Here is a 21,844-nt window from a genome sequence, read left to right on the forward strand (position 1 = left end):
TACCGCGGGTTGTGTGAGGCTTACAGGTGTCACTTGTCACTGACAGGATTTAGGAGGCTTATTGCTCATTAAGCATTTGCGTTATAGCCGTGCTTCATTCCGGATTATTTTCGCTGGAAAGCTGCCAGATAGGAGTCTACATTTATATTTAGTTATCGCTGAATAGTCGCAAGCCGGTGGTCAGCGCCGTGTGTCTCAGTCAGTCCGTGTGATGTGGCGAGCCCGGCCGCCAGAAGCGAGACTCGCTCAGCGCCGCCATGTCGTCAGCAGGAGCAGGTGCGGACGGCGCTGCGACAGGCCGAGGCGTACCAAGTGCGCCTGGCGCCGGCCGCCGACCAGTACGCGGCCGCCTTCCGCAGCGCCTGCCAGCTGCTGGTGGTGCTCTCCTCGTTCCCGGCGCTGGACGAGCCGGACGAGCCGCCGCCGTCGCCCGGTGAGTCGCTGGTCACTGCTCCCCTCTCGCCCGGCCGAGCATGGACCGGGTGAGTCTGTGGACACCTGGCAGCCTGGCATGCTTGCCACCATCAGGGTTGCAGCTGGTACCAACCCACCGCACTACCACGCTCGTGCATCGCTCGTTTGTGCTGAATCGTGTTTGCCACGCGTCCTGCAGCGCCAGGTCCTGTTTTCTCATGATCGAGGCGTACGCGTGAGCAGTGAGAGCGTGGCGTGCGCCCGTGGCCCGTGCCCCAGCACACAGTGGGCTGCCGGTGACTGGGTACCGTTGTCCAGAGTCGGAGGGCGTGTCGTCGCTGCCGGCCTGGCTGCTCTCGCTGCTGGCGGTGGCCTGTTTCCTGCCGGCGCAGCGGCCGGCGCACGAGTGCGGTATCCAGCTGAGCGCCGTCTCCACGCTGCTGGACCTGGTGGCGCTGGTCAGCTCGGTGGGCGGCCGGCCCGGCGCCAGCGCCGCCGTGCGGCCCCTGCTCACCGTCCAGCAGCACCGCTGCCTGCTCCAGGACACGGTCGTCACGCAGGTGGGCGTGCTGCGCCGCCGCACCTGTGAACGGATCCGGCACGTGTGCTGCTGCTGCGGTGTACGTTTTTGCCCCGACACATTTACTACGTCATGGCAGTGCGTACCAGGGCCGTTTGTGCGTTAGCCGCGCTCGGTCGATATCGCATGTTTGCGTGAGGTCTGGCTCGTTTCTGCTGCAGCTGTCGTCTCTAATCTAGTGTCCAACTGGTCGCGCACTTTTCTGTGTCGTCGAGCTCGACCCTCACACCTCGTTTGAATCATGCGCCCTGGATTCCGCCCAATGGACTTGAACGGTGCTGTTGTTCCCCGTTCGTATGGCTTCCGCTATGGCGATGGCAAACGGTGAGCTGACGGTGGCTGGCGCTGCCGTGTCGGGCAGTTGCTGACGCGGCGCCTCTGGAGGCTACTGTCGCCGGACCGGCCCGACCTTCACCTGCCCTGCGTCGACCTCATGCAGCTGATGCTCAGCCTGCTGCCCGCGCAGCTGGTGGAGAACCAGCTGGCCGCCGAGATGACTCATGCTGACCTCAGCGTCAGGTGAGCAAGCGACCTCGTCGGTCACAGGGGTGTGGGGGGGGGGGGGGGGTACACGGAGATGAGCACCAAAAAGTGACCCAAAAAAGACGCCCTAAGATGGGGTCGAGCGAGCATCTCATGACCTTCGGCCATGTTAGGTCGCTGCAGCGATTTCCGTTGGTGATTTGTATCCGAGTATGCAGCACTTGTCTCACGAACGAGTCCCATTTTCACCGTACTGAAATATTCAGCTGGTCTTGATTATGTGGCACTAGAGTCGTGTGCTGGTCTCCGTCGCCCTTGCCCTGCCCTGTTCTGCCCTGCCCTGCCCTGCCCTGCCCTGCCCTGCCCTGCCCTGCCCTGCCCTGTCATGCCCTGCCCTGCCGTGCCCTGCCCTGCCCTGCTCTGCTCTGCCCTACCATGCCCTGCCGTGCCATGTCCTGCCCTGACCTGACGCGACCTGACCTCATCGGCAGGATGGACGCGTTCAGCCGGTTTGCCATCGTGTGGCACCTGAGCCGGGAGGTGTCGGCGCGCCGCCACATCAGCCGCTCGTTTGACCGCTGCTTGCTGCTGATGCTGGACAGCCTGCGCGACCCCAGCGGGCCGCTCCACTCTGTGGCGCGCACGTGGCTGACGCACACCCTCCAGCGTGGTGACGTCACCAGGTGCGCCCACCGCCTGCACACCCGACCGCACCGGGACGGGGCGCCCACTACCCGCACACCCCGACCGCGCCGTGACGGGACGCGCTGAGGCGCGATTCGATTTCTTGGTTTGTTTTCGTCTGAGTAAATATGGTTGATTCAGACAGGTCTAGCATGTTCAGCTTAGCTTCAGGTAGGTTGGGCGCAAAATGACCACTGCAGTCGACGCGCGCGAAAACACCAATGAACAACAATAAAATAGCTTCACGTAGGCACGCTTAGCACGTTTAGCGTCACTTAAGACGTGTTTTGTGTGAATGCAACGAACTGGTGACTCCTTTCCACACGGTTGTGCGTGTTGAACATTTTGTATCCGATCCATACAGCACAAATACTGGCGGCAGTCTGTGGATCGGTGGTGTTGGCGTGTCTCCACTCGTTGCAGAAGGGGAGGGGGGGGGGGGGGGCGTCCTCTTGGTCGTGTGTGCGAGGCTGAGAGGCTCGGACTTGGATCCCGTCGTCCGGTGAGGAGTTTCGTTGCCCCCCCCCCCCCCCCCGTGGCATTCGGCGTGAGAGATGTCGATGCTAAGTGACCTCAGATGTGCAGTGCATTATGAAACCTTAGAAGGAGTTTCCCTGCATCGGCAGGTCACAACAGCAATAAACCGCATCGTTAAGATTTGGCACCGGTTCGGCTGCAGCTTCGCGGCGCTAGAGCGCTGTGCGGGGAGATGCGCGCGATGCTGGCTGCCGTGTCGCTGGCCGACGACCGCTCGGAGCCGGCTTGTTCGGCTGCCGTGTCGTTGGCTGATGACCGCTCGGAGCCGGCTTGTTCGGCTGCCGTGTCGCTGGCCGACGACCGCTCGGAGCCGGCTTGTTCGGCTGCCGTGTCGCCGGCCGATGGCCGCTCGGAGCCGGCTTGTTCGGCTGCCGTGTCGTTGGCCATGACCGCTCGGAGCCGGCTTGTCCCCGTGTTGGGCTGCTGCGTGGCGGCCGTCGCCGCACCGAGCCTGACGCGTGGGTGCGCGCCGCCGCAGGATCATGGAGCCGCTGCTGCTGCTGCTGCTGACGCCCAGCACGGCCCGCGTCAGCGTGCAGCACATTAACGTCAGCGCTGAGCCGCCCGACGCCGGCGACGCTGACGACCTGGGCCGCGTGTACGCCATCAGCTCTGTTGAGGGTACGGCTGCTGCCCCGGTTCCCCCGTCCCCCCCCCCCCCCCCCTCTGTACTTTGCTTTGCCTTCATGCTATTGTGTCTTTTGTCACTCGGCCGGTTTTGTTCCTGCTATTTTTTGTTGGTTGCATGAATTTTTCAAATAAGTTTGCTGTCTGTGTTCTAACCTTTAGTCTTTTTGGGTGCCGTGCCGTGAGGCATTGGGTGTTTTTGCAATGCCTTTATCCTGATAAGCATATTGATTTGCATTGTCTTTGTGCTGTCTGTCTGGCTCATGTTCGTTGGTTGTTCCTAAGGCTCTAACTCCGATGGCCATCTAGACCACGAATTCCGTCTTCCTCCCATACCAACGCTATCTGCGCATCGTAATCGCTTCTAACGCGTGCCCCGTCGGCCGATGGGTACAGGTAACGTCATCTACCACGTGTCGGACGAGGCGTCGCCGGGCCGGCCGGCGCGGCGGCCCGGGGACGGCCGCAAGCTGCTGGCGCTGACGTCGCTGGGCCGGCCGGGCGGCGCGCCCCAGACGCGCGCCGGCACCGTCCGGCTGCCCGGGCCGCACGCACTCAGCAGTGCCCTCCTGCAGCCCATCTCGGTGTTCGTCAACCCGATCACAGGTGCTGGCCCGCCCGGCGTGGGCCGCTCAGGCGTGGGATGGCGGCCGGGTTAGTTGACGTCACGTTGACAGGACGGTTTCATAGTCTGTTATAGCTAATGTCATCTTTGGTACCACGTGTGCAGATCGGAATCTTCAAGCAGTTGGTGTTGCGTTCTTCGAAGTAACGTCTTTGGATTAAAACCTATTTCGGGGAACCTGTACGCACTTGCACACTCTCGACTCACTCTTGTCGTCCGTCCGTCTGCCCGTGGCTGCGACCCGAGGTCGTGCGTCGGCGCCCCCCCCCCCCTCGCTCGACTGGTATGTCCACCGGAGCCCCTCTCCTGACCGGTGCCGTCCGCCGGCGCCGCCCCTCTTGACCGGTGGTGTCCGCGGCGCCGCCCCTCTCTTGACCGGTGGTGCCCGCGGCGCCGCCCCTTTCCCGATCGGAGCCGTCCGCCGGCGCCGCCGCTCTCTTGACCGGTGGTGCCCGCGGCGCCGCCCCTCTCCCGACCGGAGCCGTCCACCGGCGCCGCCCCTCTCTTGACCGGTGGTTGGTGACCGGTGCCGTCCACCGGCGTGGCTGCCTCGTCTGACCCGGCCTTCGTGCCCCGGGGGGGGTGCAGTAGGCGACTCCGACGGCGAGTCTGCAGAGCCGGCGGCGCCGCGCCATCTGGACCTGTCGTCGGTGCACCGGTTCGTCGGCGAGCGTCGCGCCAGCCACGACTCGGCCGACTCGGCGCTGTCCGGCCGGCCCGAGCTCGCTGACTCGGACAAGTCCGGCTCGCTGACACCGTTCGAGGGTCTGTCACGCCTGTTCGCCGCCCAGGAGGAGAGCGTGGCGGTGGCAGCCGGCATCGTCGGCGAGGTACGGCCGGCAGCAGCGCTGGGTGCCGTCTGCGGGAGCGTCATGACCCGGGTGTGGGTGCTTGGGTGGTCCGCCACGCGTGGGGGACGGCGTGACAGGGGAGGGGCTCGGGTTGTGATTTTGAATCGTGTGTGCTGGCCAAAAATGTCAGTGTTGCATGAATAATTCATATTTTCCCAGTCTCCATACGTTTGTGATGGTTTTCTCATAATTAAACGATTTCGACGTCGTTCTGCTTTGTACATAGCAGACGTTGCTGGCAAAGCTGTTTTTCTATCTAAACAACGTCCGTTGTTTGTCTGTGTTGTGGTTGTGCTATAAGAGCTGCTAGTCGAAAATGGGGTAGATAGTACTCTCATGATTACGATTAGTTTGTTTTTCCACTCTATTGTTCTCTTTCCCAGATCGTGGATGCCGCGCTCGATAAATGCAATCTCAAGGAAACTAAATGGACAGATAAGAAAGACGTGGAGCAAAGCCAAGAGAAGCTGATTCACCCACTGCATACCTTCATGCTCCTCTATTGTCAGGTACATGACGTGCGATGTATGACGTGCATGACGTGCATGACGTGCAGGTACATGCGCATGACGTGCGTTCAGATGTTCCATAATCTCATAATCTGCATAATCTCGACTCGGGCACACTGCGCAGACAATTTGTTATGGCTCATTTGGCAGAGTCGAGCTGCAAAGATGGTCGTGACTGTCACTGGCCTCTGGCGCGGCTACTTGCTTGTCAACGTGTGCAAAGTGTGTTTCATTTCTCAAACTATTGCGACCGGTTTTAATGTGCGTACGCAATATTTTTCCGCGTTCTGATCGTCGCTACAGGTCGTTCTGCCTCGTTGCGGACCTGCACCGCACTGGTCGCCGCGATCTGGCTTGTTGCTCGGTGCATGAAGCGACTCTGGTCATTGGCATTGTGATCTGCCACTCCCATTGTAGCGGGGAAGCTGAAACGCGGCTGTTAAAAGGATCGAACCCGCCCGCTTGCGGCCGTAACTCGGAGCGCCACAAGGGATGTACTTACGGCCTCGGCGTGCTGATGTATTACTTACGGCCTCGGCGTGCTGATGTATTATTTACGGCCTCGGCGTGCTGTCGCCGGGCGCTGCCAGCCGATAACCGGCGCTGACTGCGCGGCACCGGCAAATTGCGCGCTCTCACACGAACACCAGCACCGTCCCAGTACGCGGCCGTCAATGAGCCGTCATCTTTGAGACCATTGTCGTACTCGGTGTGTGTACGAGTGCTTGCCTGGCAGTATGTAAGTGCAGCACCGGGGCGCTCTGTGCCAGCCTCGCTGACCGTGCGGCCGTGTGTGTCTTCGGTGTTCAGGTGTGCGACTCGCGGCGGATCCTGTACGCGCTGCAGACGCTCCGTTCGGTGATGGAGACGGACTGTCGGCTGACGCTGTGCAGCCTAGCCACCACCAGCGTCTGCTCCTCCTCCGCGCCGACCGCCGGTAACAGGAGTCACCAGGTGAGCAGCGGGGGCTGCCAGGGGCAACAGGAGTCACCAGGTGAGCAGTGAGGGCTTCCCGGGACAACAGGAGTCACCAGGTGAGTAGCGGGGGCTGCCCGGGGTAGCAGGAGTCACCAGGTGAGCATCGGGGGCTGCCCGGGGCAGCAGGAGTCACTAGGTGTGCAGCGGGAGCTGCTCGGGGCAACAGGAGTCACTAGGTGAGTAGTAGGGGCTACCCGGGGCAACAGGAGTCACCAGGTGAGCAGCGAGGGCTGCCCGGGGCAACAGGAGTCACCAGGTGAGCGGTGGAGGCTGCCCGGGGCATCAGGATTAGCCAGGGGGCGACCTGTGTTGCCGGACGGGCGGCAGAAGCCAAAGAACGAGAGCGGACGCAGCGGGCAACAGGTCCGAACGGCCAGGGGAGGAATCTCATACCGACCGCAGGCGACAGACAGGATGGACGAGAATTCCTTAAACCCGCCCGGAAGAGACGCCGGAGTACCTGCCGTTTGGCAGTGATGTGTCCTCTGAACAGTTGGGGATCGATTGTGTCGTGCCAGATGTGGTCCCCGTGTGACGTGACGCTGTGAGCGGTCCTCGTGCTCGCGGGCAGAACCCCGCGCCCTGTGTCGCCTCGGCTGGACCGTCGTCGGCGTGTGCCGCGGCTGACCCGCCGCCGCCGCCGCGCCGCCAGATCCAGCTGCTGCTGTCGTGTCATCGGCGCTCGGTGCAGGGCCGGCGGTTCGGCGGCGAGCCGCACCCGGAGGCGCTCACCGCCTACCGCAGCTCCATGCTGCTCGAAGTGGTCATGTCGCAGTGCGTGCAGTTCGTTCGCAGCTACTACCCCAATCTGGAGGCGTCGGCCGTCAGCACCGAGCAGCTGCAGGCCAACAGACAGGTCAGAGCGCGCTAGGCCCGGGCTATGCCATCGGCACGGAACACCAGCCTCGTGCGTTTGGGATGCCTAGTAACTGTTGCTCCCTGTGCTTCTCGAGCATTTTTGCCATCTTAGTGCCAGTCTCCATAATGCTTTGATTCAGGTTGATGTAGCTGGTTGCCGCAAACAGTTGGCTAGCTTTTTTTTAGTGATTTGCTCATCGTGACGTGTGCGTTTGTGCCAGGTACAAATAGTCTCGGCCGAGATCCTGACCTCCATGTTCTCCGAGCTGGTGACGGTGGTGCGGTCCAGCGGTCGCGGCTTCGCCACCTACCTCGCCGACCTTCTCCAGCGCTGTAAGGTGAGCTCGAACGCCGCCAGGCCGACCCGAGACGCCGCCGCTGTCCGCATGGTCCACTGACGGGTCCGCTGCGACCCCCAGTCCGCCGCTCTGGCCGTTCTCTCTTGGCTGCTGGTTGTGTCTGGCGCGCTGCGACGGTGCGCCTTTGTCGGGTCCAAGCGCTGTTGGCAGACCACGCTGCCCACGGCCAACGAGGCTACAGCGAATGGTGTTGTGTAGTTCCCTGCACTCTGCTGAATCAAGTGAACAAACCGCTGGGTGACTCCAACGTTGATACTGGATTCCGTGTGATCGGAGGGTAGCCCGCCCCTGACATTTCGTAGCAGCTGATTACTTTAAGACGGCCAAGAAAGACCCTGTTGCCATGTCTGCTGTCAAACCCGCTGCGCCCTTGTCCAGATGGTACACCGCCTGCAGCTGCATGAGCCCCTCGGCTGTTTGGTGTTGCTCCCGTGGCGCCGCCGACTTGGCTGTTGACCTTTCTGGTGTCCGTCTCGGCGTGCCGTGCAGGTACAGAAGACACTTCTCAACTGTCTGCTGTCGACGGTGCACTCGCTGCGCGCCGGGCCCCGCGCGGAGACCACGCTCACCGAGGACATCATGGACTTCAACGAGGTGTGGCCGCCGGCGCCGACTGAGGGCGCCGAGGCCGGCCGCCAGGCGGCGTCTCTCAGCTTCACCGAGACGCTGCAGATTCAGCTCATCAGGTGACTGATGGGACGCTGCAGATTCAGCTCATCAGGTGGCTGATAGGATGATGCAGATTCAGTTCATCAGGTGATTGATGGGACGCTGCAGATTCAGCCCATCAGGTGACTGATGGGACGCTGCAGATTCAACCCATCAGGTGACTGATGGGACGCTGCAGATTCAGCTCATCAGGTGACTGATGGGACGCTGCAGATTCAGCTCATCAGGTGACTGATGGGATGCTGCAGATTCAGCTCATCAGGTGGCTGATGGGACGCTGCAGATTCAGCTCATCGGGTGACTGATGGGACGCTGCAGGTTCAGCCTATTAGGTGACTGATGGGACGCTGCAGATTCAGCCCATCAGGTGATTGATGGGACGCTGCAGATTCAGCCCATCAGGTGATTGATGGGACGCTGCAGATTCAGCTCATCAGGTGACTGATGGGACGCTGCAGATTCAGCCCATCAGGTGATTGATGGGACGCTGCAGATTCAGCTCATCAGGTGACTGATGGGACGCTGCAGATTCAGCTCATCAGGTGCTTGATGGGACGCTGCAGATTCAGCTCATCAGGTGATTGATGGGACGCTGCAGATTCAGCCCATCAGGTGATTGGTGGGACGCTGCAGATTCAGCTCATCAGGTGACTGATGGGACGCTGCAGATTCAGCCCATCAGGTGACTGATGGGACGCTGCAGATTCAGCTCATCAAGTGATTGATGGGACGCTGCAGGTTCAGCTCATCAGGTGGCTGATAGGACGCTGCAGATTCAGTTCATCAGGTGACTGATAGGACGCTGCAGATTCAGCTCTTTAGGTGACTGATGGGATCTCTGCAGATTCAGCCCATCAGGTGATTGATGGGACGCTGCAGATTCAGCTCATCAGGTGACTGATGGGACGCTGCAGCTTCAGCTCATCAGGTGATTGATGGGACGCTGCAGATTCAGCTCATCAGGTGACTGATGGGACGCTGCAGATTCAGCCCATCAGGTGATTGATGGGACGCTGCAGATTCAGCTCATCAGGTGACTGATGGGACGCTGCAGATTCAGCCCATCAGGGGACTGATGGGACGCTGCAGATTCAGCTCATCAGGTGATTGATGGGACGCTGCAGATTCAGCTCATCAGGTGGCTGATAGGACGCTGCAGATTCAGTTCATCAGGTGACTGATGGGACGCTGCAGATTCAGCTCTTTAGGTGACTGATGGGGCCTCTGCAGATTCAGTTTATCAGGTGACCGAGGGTGGCTGTGGGCTGCCGTCGGTCTCGCATCCTGCACTTAGACAAACGTCCTTCCCCGATATGGAAATACAGAAAATTAGGTGGTTTACGGCCTGAACGGTTTGGATGCAAGAGCTAGATGTAGTCGTGCGTTCCGGTACTCTTGCAGAGCTGCTCGAACGGAAAGTTGTGCCGTGAGGACGTCGTCCTATTGGCTAGTATCGCCGTGTTCGAGGCGAACACAGCAATGTGTAACCGCTTTCGACGAAACTAGTAGCACTCACCACTCCGTAACCCGGGGTGGTGAACGGATACCACTCCGTATTTGCGCGAAACTCGCGCTGGCGCGAACTGCAGCCGACGTCGGGACTCATCGCTGCGACACCTGTCTCCGGTCGCGCCGCGTCCCCTGACGGTTGACGCCTGTGTCCGGCGGCAGGCTGGTGCTGGCGCTGCTCATCCTCGAGGACCAGACGGACCAGATGAAGACGGACGTGGAGGCGGCGGCGCAGCCGGCCGGCCGCGTCGCCTCGCCACCCGCCTCCGAGGCGGCCAAGTTCTACCCGGGACACCCGATCTCGGCGCAGCCCATGCTGCTCAACGCCATCACGGGCGCCCTCAAGCAGGTGGGCCATGCGTGGACGGCGGGGCGGTCACGGAAGTGACTGTCCTGCCCACTCAAATCAGCGAGAAGAATGAAATGAAAATCCAGGAGTGGGCTTACTATCCGCGACACGTTGTTTATTCGACAGGCGTTGACAGCAAAGCGTGCAGTAGGTACGAATGCATATTTTATGTATTGGTACAGTTGCAGAGGAGGTAAACCCCATCAGTAGATCGTGATGGGCGGAGAGCGCGAGTTGAAAGCAGTTGGTACACTGAGTATTATTGGTATTAATCGATAATTTGCACGCTGTAGTCCGTTTATATCTGGATGTCAGTTGTGTCGCTGCTGTTATGCAGTAGAACAGAACGAGTAACATATTTTGTCGTTGTCGCGCTCCAGGACCACACCCGCCACCTGCACCACCACTGGCTGTCGTTGGTGACGTCGTCGCTGCCGTTTATCCGCCGCCCGCTGCCACACATCGTCACCTCCGTGGTGACTCAAGTCGTGCAGAACGTGGAGCAGCTGGCAGCCCTCTACGAGTCCGAGGACAGGTCAGGGCGAGGACGAGCGCGCACCGGCGCAGGGGCAGGCTAAGGATCAATGGCCGAGGGTCCTTAATCTCATAATATGGTGCACTGTGGTGCCCCTGGAACCACTCACTTGCGGTCGACAAGAGGCTATCTGCTGAACTTGATTTTCACCTGGCAGCTTGCCAAGCTCAGCCTCTAGCTCTGTGCGACCTTCAGAGTGGTGGGTAAGCCGGGACTTGTGCTGGTCATGCAGTTTTGGAACAAGTTAACGCCTCAGAAGTTCGCGGCACGTACGAATTCATTGAAGCGACGTTTTACGGTTTTACCGTTTACCGTTGCCGTGTCGCGCTGATCTAGTGACGAAGCCATCACTTGCAGCTAGTCAGGCCAGCCTGTACGCAAGGTCTGCAGCGAAGTGGTGCACTTCCAGGTGTAAAGAAATGTGATTTGAGCAGGCTTCCTGAGCCCAGAAAAAAACGTTATGTGACGTGTGTATGGCGTGGCGCCGGCGTCGACATTCGTGTGGTGTGCGGTAGGACTGAGCGGCCTCTTGACGTCGATAGATGTGCGCTGCGCGGTTGGACCGAACGGCCGCCTGATATGGACAGACTTGCGGTGTGCGGTCGGGCCGGGCGGCCCCCTGACATCGACAGACGTGCGGTGTGCGGTCGGGCCGGGCGGCCGCCTGACATCGACAGACGTGCGGAGTGCGGTCGGGCCGGGCGGCCCCCTGCTGCCGCGTCAGCGCCAGGGCGGAGCGCGGTGCAGTGTGCGGTTAACGGCAGGTAGTGCCGCCCCGTTACAGGCTGACGACGGGCGCCTGCGTGCCTCCTGACCACATGGTCTACCTGGTGGAGTCGCTGACCGTCATCTGTCACTTCTGCATGATCGACTCCAGCCAGCAGGTGGGACTACCGGCCGGGGGCCTGGTCGGGCATGCTCAGTTGTAGGGCCGCGGTCGTCCCGACTGGAGGGACGTGGACAAATGGCTGGCGGGCGTGTCTGTTAACACCGGCTGAGGATGCGCCAAGGCGGGAGAAATGGTAACTGGTACTGTAGCCGCCGGCACGGCTGGGGATTACTGGTACTGTAGCCGCCGGCACGGCTGAGGATTACTGGTATTGGAGCCACCGGCACGGCTGAGGATTACTGGTATTGGAGCCGCCGGCACGGCTGAGGATTACTGGTATTGGAGCCGCCGGCACGGCTGAGGATTACTGGTATTGGAGCCGCCGGCACGGCGGGGAATTGTGCTTGTTTTGTCATTTGTACGGGTATCATGCTAGCATGTGCAGCGTCTCGGAACTAACCACGTCCGTGTGTCTGTGTACAACCAGAATTTACTGCTGAATCAGTCGAGTTTTACTGGAGTAAAGATTGCACTACTCTGCGTGCAGCTTAAGTGAGTTGGAGCAGAACATAAGTGTGATACTTGTACCCCAGCAGGGGTATTAACAGACCGCCTTAGTCTGGCTGTGGGCTCACACTGTGCATAAATATGAAACTTGAACTCATAATACTTTTGGTCTTTTTAAGCCAAACAGGTCACTATTTGGTACATGATCTTAAAGATATTCAAAGCAATTGGTGCTGTAATGGGCGGTTAGAATCCATTCATACTCGTGCTAATTGTGCATGGTCGGGCTGGCGTTGGGCTTGCATTGTCCAGGCTTCCGAAATTCCAAGTTGAAAATGAATCCTCTCTTCGGGTCGGATCACAAATCGACTCGCTGAAGTGGAGTCCAACACGAGCCAGTATGGGTTACGGCGTATGACTAACGGGCTGGCTGGGGTGGCCCGGTGGGCGGGCGCGGGCGCTGCATGCGTGGGCGCGCGTCTGAGCGTGTGTCGTGCCATCTGCCCGGGAAGGCGACGTCGAGCGTGCAGTCGGCGGCCGCTGCCGACGCGCTGCACACCTACTCGGCCGGCACGTCAGCGCCGCAAGTGCTCAGCAACCTGCTGCACGTGTTCACCACGGCCGCGCCGCTCAAGGTCCGTACGCCGCGGCCGCGCCGCCCGGGCTGGTGCCGCTGCTCCGGCCCTGGCCGCTCGAGGCCGGCGCCGCGGTGACGCCCTCCGCTGGTGTATTTTCCAAGCTGGGCTCACTTGTGTGTCGACGTGTGACCCTCGTTGGGAATGCTCTTAAACCCCATCAAACAGTGAGAGCCTCGTGGCCATCAAGGTGTGACCGTCTCAGCACAGCTACGCGCGTTATGCCAGGTAACTTTGACAATGGGTCTCGCCACGGTCAGTGCGGGCCAGTGGTGGTACGTGTTGGCGGAGAGCGTGCCCACAATCGTGCCCAGGCGGGCCGGCGTGTGATGCTGCACTGACTGGCGACCTCACTGTGCCGCTGGAGCTCCTGCTGCTGCGGGTCACGGGACGGCGCTGCTGTCCGGTGGCGCCGGCCTCGAGGTGACGCGGCGTCTGTGGCGGCGCCGGCAGGACGAGGCGAGCCGCGAGCTGACCACCGAGTCGCTGCTGAACGCCCGTCGACTGCTGCTCAACAGCCTGCCGCGCATCATGGTGGGCACGGCTGCGCTCTGGCACGCCGTCACTGGCAACGGCGCCAGGTCAGTACGGCGGTGCCGGGTCGGTACGGCGGCGCCAGGTCAGTACGGCGACGCCGGGTCAGAACGGCGACGCCAGGTCAGTACGGCGGCGCCAGGTCGGTACGGCGACGCCGGGTCGGTACGGCGATGCCGAGTCAGTACGGCGGCGCCAGGTCGGTACGGCGACGCCGAGTCAGTACGGCGGCGCCAGGTCGGTACGGCGACGCCAGGTCAGCACGGCGGCGCGTAGGTGACAAGCATGTGAGGTCGGGTCATTACGATGGGGTCGGTTCAGTACCAGGCTCAGGTTAGCTGGCTTGTTGACCTGGTCGCAGCCACGCCCTCCTGCCACGTCTGCAACAGGTAATGGGCGCCTGAAAGTCTGTAGCTTTGCAGCTGTTGTGAGAAACCCGCCGGTACTCCATGCGCAACCGCGGTCAACACATGCGCACGAAGCCTTCTTGCCGCGTGGCCATCACGCGCCGTGTCCTGCCTGCTGGTCCTGTCGGCCGAGCGGTGACACTGTCCGGTGTGCGTGCCGAGCCTGGCGGCGCGCTCCGTCACTGGGCAGCCTCGCACGTTGGTCCCTTAACGTCGCTCTGTCCCCCGTCCCCTCTCAGGGAGTCTGGCTCCTGGATCCTAGGTGTGCCTCGCGTGGTGAAGCAGCAGGTGCTGGAGCTGCTCTCGCCAATCTCGCACCACCACCCGGCCAGCTTCGTGGCCGCCGTGGCCGCCGCCTGGCACGAGCGACGACTGCGCGGACAGCAGAAACAGGTCAGCACCGCACTCGGGCGCACAGCCTCGGCTACACCGCACCCGGGCGCACAGCCTGGGCTGCACCGCACCCGAACGCACAGCCTCGGCTACACCGCACCCGGACGCACAGCCTCGGCTGCACCGCACCCGAACGCACAGCCTCGGCTGCACCGCACCCGAACGCACAGCCTCGGCTACACCGCACCCGGACGCACAGCCTCGGCTGCACCGCACCCGAACGCACAGCCTCGGCTACACCGCACCCGGGCGCACAGCCTCGGCTGCACCGCACCCGGACGCACAGCCTCGGCTACACTGCACCCGGGCGCACAGCCTCGGCCACACCGCACCCGGGCGCACAGCCTCGGCTACACCGCACCCGGACGCACAGTCTTGGCTACACCGCACCCGGACGCACAGCCTCGGCTACACTGCACCCGGGCGCACAGCCTCGGCCACACCGCACCCGGGCGCACAGCCTCGGCTACACTGCACCCGGGCGCGCAGCCTCGGCTACACCGCACCCGGACGCACAGCCTCAGCTTCACCGCACCCGGGCGCACAGCCTCGGCTACACCGCACCCGGACGCACAGCATCGGCTGCACCGCACCCGGGCGCACAGCCTCAGCTACACTGCGCCCGGGCGCACAGTCTGGGCTACACCGCACCCGGGGGCACAGTCTGGGCTACACCGCACCCGGGCGCACAGCCTCGGCTGCACCGCACCCGAACACACAGCCTCGGCTACACCGCACCCGGGCGCACAGCCTCGGCTACACTGCACCCGGGCGCACAGTCTGGGCTACACCGCACCCGGGCGCACAGTCTGGGCTACACCGCACCCGGGCGCACAGTCTGGGCTACACCGCACGCACAGCCTCGGCTACACTGCACCCGGGCGCACAGCCTGGGCTACACCGCACCCGGGCGCACAGCCTCGGCTACACCGCACCCGGGCGCACAGCCTCGGCTACACCGCACCCGGACGCACAGCCTGGGCTACACTGCACCCGGGCGCACAGCCTGGGCTACACCGCACCCGGGCGCACAGCCTCGGCTACACCGCACCGGGGCGCACAGCCTCGGCTACACTGCACCGGGGCGCACAGCCCGGGCTACACCGCACCCGGGCGCACAGCCTGGCTACACCGCACCGGGGCGCACAGTCTGGGCTACACTGCACCCGGGCGCACAGCCTGGGCTACACCGCACCGGGGCGCACAGCCTCGGCTACACTGCACCCGGGCGCACAGCCTGGGCTACACCGCACCCGGGCGCACAGTCTGGGCTACACCGCACCCGTGCGCACAGCCTGGGCTACACCGCCCCGGGGCGCACAGCCTCGGCTACACCGCACCCGGGCGCACAGTTGGGCTACACCGCACCCGGGCGCACAGCCTCGGCTATACCGCACCCGGGCGCACAGTCTGGGCTACACCGCACCCGGGCGCACAGCCCGGGCTACACCGCACCCGGGCGCACAGCCTGGGCTACACCGCACCCTGGCGCACAGCCTCGGCTACACCGCATCTCGATCACGGTGTGACGCGCCGGGCGTGTTGTAACGCTGCCATCGCGTTGCCGTGTGTACGCAGCGACCGGCGTATGGCCATGCACAACATAGTGCGGGGTCGGGGTGGCGGTTAGAGACTGATCTACGCCCTGTGTGTGCCGGTTGTGACCGTTTCGCCGGCGGTGCGGTAGAGTATCCCGGAGTTCTGCGAGGCGCAGCTGATCCTGGTGGACCTGGTGTCGTCGATACGCGTCATCCCCATGGACAGCCTGGTGCAGACGGTGCGCTCCGTAGTCCGCCAGCCGCCCAACGTCGTGCCACACGTGAGCACCCCGGCCGACCGCCAGCCGGCAACGGCGTCGGCGCGCAGCCAGAGCCGGGTAACGCGGCGCGTGCCAAGGCAGGCCGGCGTCAGTGAGCCGCTGTGTGATGTCGGATATATGGGGGATAGTTGTGGCGCGTAAAGCCCCTCAGCTGTGCGCCGGTAGCGCGTGCTCAATTCTCATGCATTGGTATTATTTCAGTTCGTTCTACTTTCAGTGACGATTGTTATGGTTTTGCGGTCGTGTGATGTCAAAGGTTGCGATCTGCACCAAGGCGGCGGTACCGTCGGCCATTGGTTGTTCACCCGAGAGGTGTCGTGGCGCCAAACACTGCCGTCTTGCCAGCGTGCCGTGCTGACGTCGTTGTCCCGCGCCGCGGCCGCCAGAAGGCATCGCTACCCACGGCGGCGCTGCAGTTCCTGCTGTGTTACCTGCGCTCGGTGGCGGCGCCGCTGCTGGCCGAGTGCTGGGCGTCGCTGCTGCAGCTGCTGCGCGACGCGCCGCAACTGGCGCCGCCCGCTCAGTTCCTGCTGCTGGCTGTGCTCAACGAGTACGTGCAGCGCGCGCCGCCGCTGCCGGAGAAGAAGGACCAGCGCGACCTGCAGGATGTGGCTGCCAAGGTAGGCGGCCGGCCGGCTGAGGCTCGTGAGCGGGCTGCCGGGTGGCGCGTGTCTGCGGTGGCTGCCCTGTCACCGTCGCGGGCATGAATCCTGCCATCGAGAAATGTCTGGTCGGGGTTGCGCTGTGTATTTTATTGCTGTGCAGGTAATGGTCATGAAGGCATTAGGCTCTGGCATGTCTGTGGCGCCGTACTTGATAAGATGTAAAGGCTCTTCATAATGTGTGGGTACGGCCAAGATGCTACGTCGCGGTGTTTTGTGCCCACATCCCTCTGTGAATTGCTTCACTTCTCTTTGTCACCGTGGCTTCACAAACTACCACGGTTGCCTGGGCTACCCCGGCCGTCCGTCTCCGCCCCCACGGCCGCCGGCCCTCTCTGTGACGGCTGGGCGCGTGCGCGGCAGCTGGTGGAAGCGTGCAGCGCCGTGGCCGGCGCCTGCCTGGAGCAGACCACCTGGCTGAGGAGGAACCTGGCGGTGCGCACCGCTCCCGGCGGCTCCGACCGCGATTACGCCGCCAGCCCGGAGCCCGGCAAGCCGCCCAGCAACGGTGAGGCGCGCCAGGAACGCCCCGTCGCCCCGCAGCGCTCCTGTGGTGACCGCCACATTCTGTGCTGCGCAGGGCTGTATTAGACTTCTTGTGGCAACCTGCCATAATTAGCTTGGACGTAGATACCGAACTCATGGATATCCCACTCTCCTCAGTGCTGTTTTGCCAGCTTATGCAGCTGTGTGATACGTTCGCTTCAAGCTGTACTCGGCTGTGTGTATAACGGCGTAATGCATCGGACCCAGACCCGGTAGGGCGTGGGTGCAATGGCCGTTGAAATTTTAGCGCCCCCAAAAGTCCCAAGGAACATTTTCGTCAGCAGCACCCAGTCTGTGACGATGGGTCCCGGTCAGGTCAGTCTGTGACGGTGGGTTCCGATCAGGTCAGGTCAGGTCAGTCTGTGACGGTGGGTCCCGATCAGGTCAGGTCAGTCTGTGACGGTGGGTCCCGATCAGGTCAGTCTGTGACGGTGGGTCCCGATCAGGTCAGTCTGTGACGGTGGGTCCCGATCAGGTCAGTCTGTGACGGTGGGTCCCGGTCAGGTCGGCCTGTGACGGTGGGTCTCGGCCAGTTCAGTCTGTGACGGTGGGTCTCGGTCAGTTCAGTCTGTGACGGTGGGTCCCGGTCAGGTCAGGTCAGTCTATGACGGTGGGTTCCGGTCAGGTCAGGTCAGTCTGTGACGGTGGGTCCCGGTCAGGTCAGCCTGTGACGGTGGGTCCCGGTCAGGTCAGTCTGTGACGGTGGGTCCCGGCCAGGTCACGCCCCGGAGGCGCAGTGGAGCGTGCAGGCGCTGCGGATCCTGGCCGAGCTGCTGGCGCCGTTGCTGGACGTGCTGTACCAGTCGGACGAGAAGGACCGCGTGCTGCCGCTGCTTCATGGCGTCATGTGTCACGTGACGCCCTACCTGAAGAACCACAGGTGAGCCAGCAGTGGCGTCACTGGCGCCCGGCTTGCCCCCCCCCCCCCCCCCCCCCCCCCACACACACACACACTGAGGAGCCGAGTAATATGTCTGCTATAGTGTACTAGTGATCACCAGTGACCGCAACCAGTGATGCTTCCGTGGCAAGTGTAGAAAGTCAGCCACGCGGTCGATAATGCCGCGGAGGACGGGGTGTATGAGTGCGGTGTTTAGGCATCCCCACCGACGAGACCGGTGACGTCGGCCCCGGCCGCCACCCTGTCGGGCGGCCGATTGTCGCGCCGGCCGTGCAGTGCCTCGTGGTGACCCGCTCTCGGGGCGGCGCCGCCAGCCGGGCGAACGCCGCCTCGTTCCTGGCGTGCTCGCAGCTGCTGGCGGCCCTCTCCGAGTACCAGTACTCACGCCGAGCCTGGCGCCGCGAGGCCTTCGACCTGCTGCTCGAGCCGGCCTTCTTCAGCATGCAGGAGCAGTGCCTGCCCTTCTGGCGCACCACCATCGACAACATGATGACGCACGACAAGACCACGTTCAAGGAGCTGCTCGGTCAGTGCGGGGATCGGATCCCAGCGGCCCGTCTGCAGGGCGCTGGCAAGACCTGCTCACAATGATATGGCACATCGCCCTCGGTCGCCTCACGTATCCAGTGCCCCCACCGCCGTACATAACGTATGCTGCCTTCTTGAGTCTGTTGCCTTCTTGGCTCTTTGCCAGCTCGGCACCAAACGATAGGTTCTTAACTTAATTACTTTCCATGAACATCGTGCCTTTTGTGCTTTGGTGATTTCGGTACTCTGTAACGATGGTTTCATGCCCTTCCGGCGAATCCTGTTCTTTCTGTGGCCGCCAGTTGCGATTGGCTGATGCCGCTGGTAGCGATGTGTGACGCGCCGTGTGAGATGGCTCGCTTAACGCGCCCGGACCGCGGCGTGGCGTTCCAGCGCGCGTGGTGGTCTCGCAGCCGGGCACGCTCAACCTGTTCTCGTCTCGCGAGGCCGAGTACGAGCTGCGCGCCCAGCTGCTGAAGCGGCTGGCATTCGTAGTGTTCTGCTCAGACGAGGACCAGTACCAGCCGCATCTGCCCGAGATCCAGGGTAGGTGGGGAGACTGATGGTCACATCTGCCCGGGATCCAGGGTAGGTGGGGAGACTGATGGTCACATCTGCCCGAGATCCAGGGTAGGTGGGGAGACCGACAGTCACATGTGCCCCAGATCCAGGGTAGGTGGGGAGACCGATAGTCACATGTGCCCTAGATCCAGGGTGCGGCTTGCGGCGCCGTCGGGCTGCCCCCCGGGTGCGACAGTTTGGACCGGTTTTGAATTTCCTGGAATAGTAGGGATAACTTGCCGAGGTTAGCTTCCAGCAGCATATTTTTTTTTTTAAAAAAACTGCTGCTGAATAACGTTAAGTAACTCCACTGTCAATGGTGCCGCTGCGTACTGGCGCTGGGCGCTGTCTGCAATGAGTGGGAGATAACTTTTTAGTCGATGCGTAGGAGACGGTCTTGGACAAGTGTAGGAAGTGGGTGGCCTTAAGACTGGTACTTTGTTCTCGTCCAGTGTCACCTAGCTGGCCTACAATACCTGACCTGCCGCGGCGTGCCACACAGAGAAGCTGGCGGAGAGCCTGCGGCTGCCGCAGGTGGCGCCCTCCATCCAGTCGGCGGTGCTGCTCTGTTTCCGCGTGCTGCTGCTGCGCATGTCGCAGCGGCACGTGGTCTCGCTCTGGCCGTCCATCATCACCGAGATGGTGCAGGTGTTCCTGCAGATGGAGCACCAGCTTAGCATGGAGACCGAGGAGTTCAGGTGCGTCTCTGTCGGCGGGAGGCGTCCAAGAGCTGGCCAGCTCCACCGCGGCTCTACTGTGTGGTGCAGTAAGGAGTAACCGGCGCGATCTGGACGTCGTCATGCGATGGTCATGCACGGAAAATGACGTGTCCATCGTGTGAGCCCGGTCGGTTCACTCGTTTGCAAGCCAAGTACTAAACTGGTTTGTTGGTCGCTTTCTGAGCGTGTTTGGTCGGCATCGTTTCACCGTGGTGGTGACGATCATTTCGTTCAATTGTGTATTGCTGTGAGATCGTACGCATTATGCTCCGAGGAGCAAAATCCCCGTGAACACAAGCAGCAGCTGGTTATGACCTCCTCCCCCCCCCCCCTCCCGTACCGTTTGCTTGAGTACGGATACTTCCTTCCTGATTGGTGATCTTGTTCTGGCTTATATGGTATGGCCTTAGTGTGGCGTTCTTGTTAACTTCGCAATAAATTGTACAAAATTTACTGGCGTTAGCTACGTCCCTCCGTCTTTTGGCGGGCTCTGCCAATGTGCTGCGGTGCTCCTGACATCATGTGGGATATTTGGGTTTACGAGCGTTTCGGCTGCAGCATGCAGTCAACTCTTCGGTCGGGATTTCCGCCAAACAATTAACTTTGTCTCTTTCTATTGCTGCTGAATACAAAGGAAGGACAGGTAATTTGCCGTCTTGATGTAGACCCACTCGATACAGATTCCATGATGGATGTGGGACCGACTTAAGTGATGTATAACTTGGCTGGCCTGTGTTCTATGTTTTGCCTGGCCCATTCCGCAAACGTTCACTTGACTGCTTGCGATGCGTTGGCATATTCAAAGTTGTGCAGAAATAGTAAATCTGAATTCGCGAGTGTGGTTTGTGTCGCAGCAGCGTGTGTGATCCTGTTGTGGGTGACGCAGCGGAGGCACCATGGTCAGACCCACAGTGGTGACCTCAGGACAGGCGTTGGAGCAGTGCCGCGCCTTTTCACTGCCGTCCGCCGGCGGGGTCGGAGGTCGCCGTCCGCGCTCCGTTCGCCCCCCCAGCACGCCCCGTCCGATGTCGCTCGCTACACTGCCCCCCCCCCCCCCCCTCTCCCTCCGTCCCTCCTCGCCCGTGGACGCGGAGAGGTCTGTGCGATCCCACGGTGCGTGCCTGTCGACAGTCAGCACATCAAGCGTATGTCGGCGCTCGACTCGTCGTGGGTGCTGAACAGCACCAACGGTCTGGCGGCCAACAGTCACCCGGGCTGGCTGCAGCTGCACCTGGAGGCCTGCAAGCTGCTCGACATGTGCCTGACGCTGCCGGCGCATCGGTTACCGCAGTTCCAGATGTGAGTGTCGCCGCGGCCGGGAGCAGCGTGACCTGAGGTCACCAGGCACTGGGCACAATCCGGGGCCAGCCTGACCTGAGGTCACCAGGCACAGTGGACACAGTCGGGGCGGCCTGATCTGAGGTCACCAGGCACAGTGGCCATAGCCTGGGGCCAGCCTGACCGGAGGTCACCAGGTACAGTGGCCACAATCAGGGGCCAGCCTGACCTGAGGTCACCAGGCACTGTGGCCACAATCCAGGGCCAGCCTGACCTGAGGTCGCTGGGCGCAGTGGCCACAATCAGGGGCCAGCCTGACCTGAGGTCACCAGGTACAGTAGCCACAGCTCGGGGCCAGTCTCACCTGAGGTCGCCAGGCGCAGTGGCCACAATCCGGGGCCAGCCTGACCTGAGGTCACCAGGCGCAGTGGTCACAGCCTGGGGGCAGCCGGGGTGTAGCCACGGGGTTGCCGGGGAAGCGTACTTATGTGTGGACAGGGCGATGATGGCAGCGTTGCTGAGCTGGCGGAGTAATTGTGATATCTCCCTTTCCCTTGTAATCGCGAGCTGAGGGGCCGCGGTCTGCGCGGTCCGGTTTCGTCGAGTTGCCAGATGCTCACCTGTCTCGTGATGGTTCTGCTGGAGCTGGCCGAGAGCTAATGCTGGTGCTTGGTGTGGCGTGGGCGGCGGCCGGCGGGCGGGCCGGTCAGCCGTGTGCCCAGCGCCGGCGCTGACGGCCCGTGTACGTGCCGCTGGCCCAGGTACCGGTGGGCGTTCGTCGGCTCCGGCGGCCAGCAGCCAGCGCCGGCCGCCTCCGAGGCCAAGGACCAGCTGCTGCCGCGCGACTTCGTGCCGCACGTGACCCGGCTCACCCACCTCGTGCTGGACAAGGTAGGCGCCGCTGGTCGCGCTGGGTGTCGGGTCAAACAGGCCTCGGACCAGCGTGGGCCCCGGCCTT

At 62.3% G+C, this 21,844-nt stretch overlaps 1 protein-coding gene across 1 annotated transcript in view; it reads left to right on the plus strand.

The window, feature by feature from the left end:
- LOC119100094 (protein dopey-1-like) overlaps nt 1–21,844 on the plus strand; it is a 32,185-nt gene that overhangs the window by 9,181 nt on the left and 1,160 nt on the right. Inside the window, 29 exon segments of the mRNA XM_037223208.1 lie at nt 370–433; nt 694–974; nt 1,356–1,513; nt 1,969–2,160; nt 3,177–3,319; nt 3,722–3,931; nt 4,539–4,780; nt 5,185–5,310; nt 6,121–6,288; nt 6,290–6,304; nt 6,941–7,144; nt 7,368–7,484; nt 7,995–8,191; nt 9,846–10,032; nt 10,413–10,567; nt 11,352–11,451; nt 12,416–12,538; nt 12,938–13,119; nt 13,719–13,872; nt 15,560–15,691; nt 16,078–16,311; nt 16,717–16,788; nt 17,491–17,509; nt 17,593–17,779; nt 18,115–18,326; nt 18,722–18,874; nt 19,392–19,587; nt 20,740–20,907; nt 21,648–21,777. Coding sequence (XP_037079103.1) covers nt 370–433; nt 694–974; nt 1,356–1,513; nt 1,969–2,160; nt 3,177–3,319; nt 3,722–3,931; nt 4,539–4,780; nt 5,185–5,310; nt 6,121–6,288; nt 6,290–6,304; nt 6,941–7,144; nt 7,368–7,484; nt 7,995–8,191; nt 9,846–10,032; nt 10,413–10,567; nt 11,352–11,451; nt 12,416–12,538; nt 12,938–13,119; nt 13,719–13,872; nt 15,560–15,691; nt 16,078–16,311; nt 16,717–16,788; nt 17,491–17,509; nt 17,593–17,779; nt 18,115–18,326; nt 18,722–18,874; nt 19,392–19,587; nt 20,740–20,907; nt 21,648–21,777 — 4,521 coding nt within the window.

The sequence above is a fragment of the Pollicipes pollicipes genome, unplaced genomic scaffold (assembly GCF_011947565.3).
Source record: "Pollicipes pollicipes isolate AB1234 unplaced genomic scaffold, Ppol_2.1 Scaffold_4881;HRSCAF=5763_pilon_pilon_pilon, whole genome shotgun sequence".
Classification (NCBI taxonomy): Eukaryota; Metazoa; Arthropoda; class Thecostraca; order Pollicipedomorpha; family Pollicipedidae; genus Pollicipes; species Pollicipes pollicipes.